At 46.8% G+C, this 5,963-nt stretch overlaps 1 protein-coding gene across 2 annotated transcripts in view; it reads right to left on the bottom strand.

The window, feature by feature from the left end:
- LOC126545088 (uncharacterized) overlaps positions 1 to 4,111 on the bottom strand; it is a 4,485-nt gene extending 374 nt beyond the window's left edge. Inside the window, exons 1-3 of one of the 2 annotated variants that reach the window (XM_050192789.3) lie at positions 2,633 to 4,111; positions 671 to 739; positions 466 to 555 (exon numbers count right to left, since the gene is read on the bottom strand). In XM_050192789.3, the coding sequence (XP_050048746.1) occupies positions 466 to 555; positions 671 to 739; positions 2,633 to 3,589 (1,116 nt within the window). In that variant the 5' untranslated portion in view covers positions 3,590 to 4,111. The remainder of the gene's footprint in view (positions 1 to 465; positions 556 to 670; positions 740 to 2,632) is intronic. The other variant, XM_055061147.2, reaches the window with a different exon arrangement.
- Between the last annotated feature and the right edge of the window lie 1,852 nt (positions 4,112 to 5,963).

The following is a 5,963-nucleotide window of genomic DNA, read 5'->3' as shown; positions in this document are numbered from 1 at the left end:
AGATGGCTCATGTTAGATTTCAGCTTATCAGATTCTGTTTAATCGTTCCTAGGTACACTGATGGTTATCGTGGTAAGATTTCATGATTACGTAAACATAAATACTTCCGCTAAATGATTGCCTGAGACCGTATGAAATTTGTGAAGCGGGCTCTCATTGTAAGTAGCCACCTTCTATAGAAAAAAATTGTATAGAGCTACGCATAAAGCCACAGTTCTTGAGGCGTACCACAAGTATCATACGCTAGTTTGCTGTGTTAAAACATTCCCAACGCGAGTCACATATTTAGCACTCTGGTTTACGTACAAACAGCGTAATAACTGGCTGAAGGTAACCTTTATTTGGCACTTCATATATATGCTTCAAAGCAAGATAACACTAATTTCCGCAACTAACCCCATAGTATAGCATGCTATTGTTTCTGGAACACTCGAAGCAGGTGAATACAAAAATCCAGCAACTTACCGTTACAATCAATGGCAGATTGATGACGAACATACCGCAGCCAGTCAAGGAGCCCTGAAGGTCTTCTACAGTTAATATCAGTATATGCAACTGAAAAGATAGAACAATTACGATTACAAAAAAATCCCCTTACAAGTAAGAAATAGCAACAATATATTTAATGCCGTTATGCAACTGCAGTGCGCCGCTTTCATCGTGCACGTACCCTATGCGTTGCAGCGTCTGAAAGTGTTTCAAACTTTGACGCTTGAATGATGCTGTGGATGCGAGAAGCCTGCAACAAATGAGAACTTTTCAGCTCCAGTAAAACTGTGCAACAGTGTAATACACCCTTAATAGCTCATGACAAGCATGTGAGGCCAGAAACGAAAGTTTGTAGGCACCATCAATTCAAGGGCGGCACTACTTCGAGCACCCTAAGCCATGTAGGTCAGAGAGATATGGTGACAGTGGAACCGAGTGTGAATAATTCATTTGCGCTTCCTCGTCATAACCTTTATTAAGTCCATATTCCCTACTGCGCACTGATATCCGGTCAGTACTCGTAAGATTCCTTTTCTTTAGACGAAATCGCCAGGTTCAAATCCATAACAATCAATTTTGATCGAAATTTGCTCAGATGATTATGATTATACTAATAAAAATATTTTATGTTTTTCTTTTGTTTTATACGTTTCTAGACATTGATTCTTTAAATTGCAGCTTTAAATTATACCCTACAGTGGCAACGCCAACAGCCGGTCTTTAAACAGGGGAAAGATCAAACGATGATTTTCTAAAACAGCATTTTATCTCAACATAACGCTTCGACTAAAATAGCAACTATAACGCGCCATCATGGCTCATTACTAGACTGTTCACTATGCCTTTAGAAGAAGCGATAAATGTAGGTGCATATATCGCTCTCGAAAAATAATGGAGGCGATGCATCCAGCTTTGCAAATGTCCCTTGATCAATTTAACTTAGACAATGTATTCGCTATTGGTGTCACCAAAGAGACCAAAAAAGGGAATGTTGTCCTTAAGGTGACTAAAAACTCGAGAAACTGAGCAACTTTCTCACTAACTTAACAAAACTGCATCCGGACCATCTACGTCCTCGCTTAATTTAGTAACATCTCATCATCTTTGTGCACTTTAAGATGACTGATGATAAGCGCGGTACCTGCAGCATAATGGCGTTACGCGGGGACAGGTAGCAAACTGTGCCCGGGTATATGCTGGAGAGACACCTCCCGGCACTGCAAGTCCACAAATTTGTGTCACGTCAACTTTGCCCGGTTAGACCACGTTCGTTTAATGCTACTGCTATTATAATTCGACAAAGTTTGCATGTGCAATGATTTGATGCATTTATGTAACCTTGAAGTATCCTAATATCCACAATAATCCTCAAGTTGCAGGTGGTAGCTTCGCATGAAGGGCAAAGCCCTGACTCTGATAGCATGCTTTCACGTAGCGCTTGAACTTCTCGGACGGTGTTCTAACTTTACGTGGGAGCGACGTATTGGCGCGACTCAGCTCGCATGGCAACTGCTCGCAGGAGGAACAGCACCCCGGCAACTACCATGCAGGCGTCTCACAATGCCGCTAGTAGCAATGGAGGCAACTCGATGATGCACGACGTGCATACATACCAGGGGGAGCCTTCCTAAGGCACTGACGCGTATGGAGTAGTCGTTAGAGTTCTCGAAGTGTCATGGCTCACTATGAGCAACGTCGCGGCGTATACATTGACGTAGGCGCGCTTGCTGTGTTACGTCACCGCCCCGTCTTGAAGCACGGCGCTTGCGAGGAGAAGGTCAAACGGCGTTTAGTTTGAAATTTCAGCCCTTTCCTCGGCGCGTAGCGATGCAATTCTTAGCAGACACCATCGGCAGCGCGCATCGTAAGCACTGCGCCTGTCAGCTCTATGTGGCCAGACGTGGTGAGAGGCCCTTAAGCGCCATCTACAATTATATCTTACCGTCGTTTCTGCCTTGCACTTATCATGCCTCGCAGGAAGATTGACGAAGACAGTCATAACATTACAGGCGTAAATGTGGCTATCTATTGCACTTTTTCTTTATACAAAAGCACAGCATCGAAATTAATAGCAATGCGCGTGATAGACGTAAGATTTTCCCTCAAACTCAGAACTTCGCCTCACGGAAGTTGCAGGCCTCACCTCGTGAGTCATGCTGCTAGCGGCCGCCGTCGAGAAGACGACGCCCGCGGCCATCACAACGACGTACGACCAGTTGGACGCATTCTCAGCGACGCCGACGTTGGAGGTGGCCGTGTTGTAGTACAGCATGGCGCAGAGGAAGAACACGCTGCCGCAGTAGTACCACAGCGCCTGGACACCGACGAAGGCGTTGACCTTGCGCAGCAGTTTCTGCAGCTCGACCAGGTTCAGGCGCACGCTCTCCGACGACAAACCCTTCGATTCAGCACGAGATTCGTTCGCCATCTCAGACTCGAGCCGATCGCTCAAGGCGGCGAAGTACTCGCGGAAGAGACTCGAAAAGTACACGATCTGCCAGAAGACCATGTTGTACCAAGTCGAGACGAGGAAGCAGCTGGCGATGTAGCACGGTACAAACAGCCTCTTGACGTGGTCGCCGTAGCCTCGGAACAGGTAGAAGGCGACCTTTATCTGACCTCTGCGACCCACGACATACTTGAAGGCGTCTATCAGCGTGTAAAGAAGGCAGAGTAGGGTGACTTTCTGGAGACGCCGACGCACGCTTTTCATGTCCAGGCGGAGGCTTGGTTCTAGCTTGGTCGCCGTCACGACTATGTCGGCAAGCTGCTTCCTCCTGAGCAGCAGGTTGCAAATGTTGAGAACGACTTGACCGTATACAACGAAATAGAGACCGCTGCGAGTGATGAATGTGATCTGGTCGGTGCGCCCATTAAGCCAAAGCACGGTCGCTACGTAGACGAGCCCAACGCAGGAACACAAAGCGATGCAGATGACGGAGTAGGCGAGTCCGAATGGTCCCGAAATCAGCCAACAGAGCCTCGACTTTTTGCACTCCCTTCTTCCGCAGACGCCGTTGACAAAGGGGCAACCGGCTATCTTGGATACGAACATCATGACGCGAAGACCATAACAAACGGCGGTCGATGTGCTGTCCATTCTTTTTTTTTTTCTTTTTTCGGGAGTGCTCCGCAAGTAAGAATGAATAATGCCGATAAGTTCATCTGGTCGTAAACGTATATTGATGCATATAAAAGTCACTGAGGCCCAATAAATCGATATAGAAACTAACCTGATCAAAATAACGGGGATAACGTCAACTTACTTGGCCATCTGTGAAGTTAAAAGCACACGTCAGTGCAAAACGTCGTCAATCCGATGTCCGACAAATAGTTCTGCTATAGCACCGAAAAGCAGCGAATACTTGAACGAAAGCGCTGTCAGACATACGATAAAGACTAAAGGTGGAGATTGCCAGCACTGCCTATATCTGAAGCTAGAAACCGCTTTGGCTTCGTACGGTGTTGTTCGCACAGCGTCAACGCTCATCCAGCGCAAGCAAGCTTGAAACACTCGCGTCAATAGTGAATGTGTAGAACGTGCGAAAGAACCTGCGAATGCAGTCGAGAGCTAAGCGATGTCAAACGCTATTGTGCGGCTATGATGGCGCTCATAATTGTGGCTCCCAGACACGCAAGCAATGACTTGTAGGATCGTTGCATTCAGCAGCATTTCGGCTCATTGACGCAGTAGGGCTGGCTTGACCAATGAGGACCGGGAAGTACGCGGCGTCCGTGTCGCTATTGTCACGGTGTTGTCGATTGCTGTCAATACATTGTAAGTGTTGTACACGCCCTCGAATAAATGCTCCAGTATTGTTTAGGCCTATTCAATATACATGAATGGATGTTCGAAGTGAATGCCGGTCTCCGGGAGCGTGATCCGATCGTTAAACCATTGTTATTCATGTTGCTGACTCTATGCGAACATCAAAAGGCTTCATTGCTTATTTCTTAGAGCACAGCGAGCCTTACTCGACTTTTATTTTTTCATGTACCTAGCATTCGCAGCGGCCACGTTCATGCGCCAACAGTCTCCGAGCACAGAGGATTTCGGCTCGATTCTCAGGGAGCATGCAAAATGTGTATTTTTGTTTTTTCACTTCTTCCTTCGGCGAACAGGCCAAATAAACATGCTTTTCTAGCTTTTTGATTTCCGCAGCTGCTCGGAAGCACCAACTAACTTGAGAGAAATTAAATTTTCTTTCATTGTGTGTGCGCCAGAGAAAATAAAAAGAAAGCACCGTAGCTTGTCTTCTTCTTGTTGGTGTTGATTCCCGCCGCAGTGACTTAGCAGCGATGGTGTTGCGCTGCTAAGCACGAGGTCGGGGAATCGAATCCCGACTGCTTCGGCTCCATTTGGATAGGGGCTATATGCTAAAATGCCCGTGTCCCGCACATTGGTGGCAAGTTAATGATCCCCTGGAAGTCAGAATTAATGTCGAGTCCCCACTACGGCATGCCTCATAATCAAATCGTGGTTTTTTTACGTGAAACCCCAGAATTCAATTCAAATCGATTGTTGTTGTTTGTTTCTTTGTTTTGTTGATGCATGGTAGTTATGACGGCGTTTCTCATTTCGGCATTCATGACCAATGAGAAGTCAGATTTCTACAGTCTGACGGAACGGCCCGCTAAAGAACAATTATGTGTAGTGTCCGGGCGTTCAGCAGCTCGGAACTCCACGGGCCTCTCATCTCCTAAGACGCACTACCAACATTCATCACGGGTTCGTGCAGGGAGCTGGCCTAAGAAATGTGCAACCAGCCCGCATTTTTCGTCGCCTGACATCCTTTCCGAATTTTTTTTTCTGTTAAGGGCACGCAAACAATCTGCAACCACTCCTCGGTCACTCAGCTACAGGAGGAATTGGGGACGTTGCGTAAACTTTCGACACTTTCGGTGCGCATGGTCTTGTGAGTGATGACGACAACCAGCTCCTCCGCCACACTTTTTCCAAACCCAAAGGACAACAATTTAACGAAGTATTTTTACGCGCTTTTTCGCAGAAGCGGGAAAAGGAAATCGATATTGCATGTCACAATAACTCCGGGGCGTAGATGCACAAAGAAACATCGATGCAGGTGCTGTTAACTTAAGACGGATGGCCTAGCCGTGCAAGCTGCGCAAGGCGTGCAGTGTTCGATACCTTCTGCTACCAAGATGAATAGGGGATGGGCGTGCTGTCGCGAAGTAGCGCTTCTATGAAATACGGCGCAGTCGTCGTGAATCCAAAAGCCCTTGAAACAATCTTACAACAGCCCACGGCGTGTTACGTAAGGCCGGGAAATGTGTGAGGTGCATTATACACGAGGCTAGGTGATGAGTCAAACGTTCGTATTAGCTTAAGGCATAATATGCGTAATCATATTTTTGAAGCGCGAGCAGGCACGTCTTCAAGCCTATCGCGGTGAATCAAAAGTCCATCCGCAAGTAGCAGACAAGGCGCTGTCGGTCTGAGTAATCATGTAACT

Source organism: Dermacentor andersoni, chromosome 10 (genome assembly GCF_023375885.2).
Source record: "Dermacentor andersoni chromosome 10, qqDerAnde1_hic_scaffold, whole genome shotgun sequence".
Lineage (NCBI taxonomy): Eukaryota > Metazoa > Arthropoda > Arachnida > Ixodida > Ixodidae > Dermacentor > Dermacentor andersoni.
The sequence above is the reverse complement of the archived record's forward strand: the minus strand, read 5'-3'. Positions and strand labels throughout refer to the sequence as shown.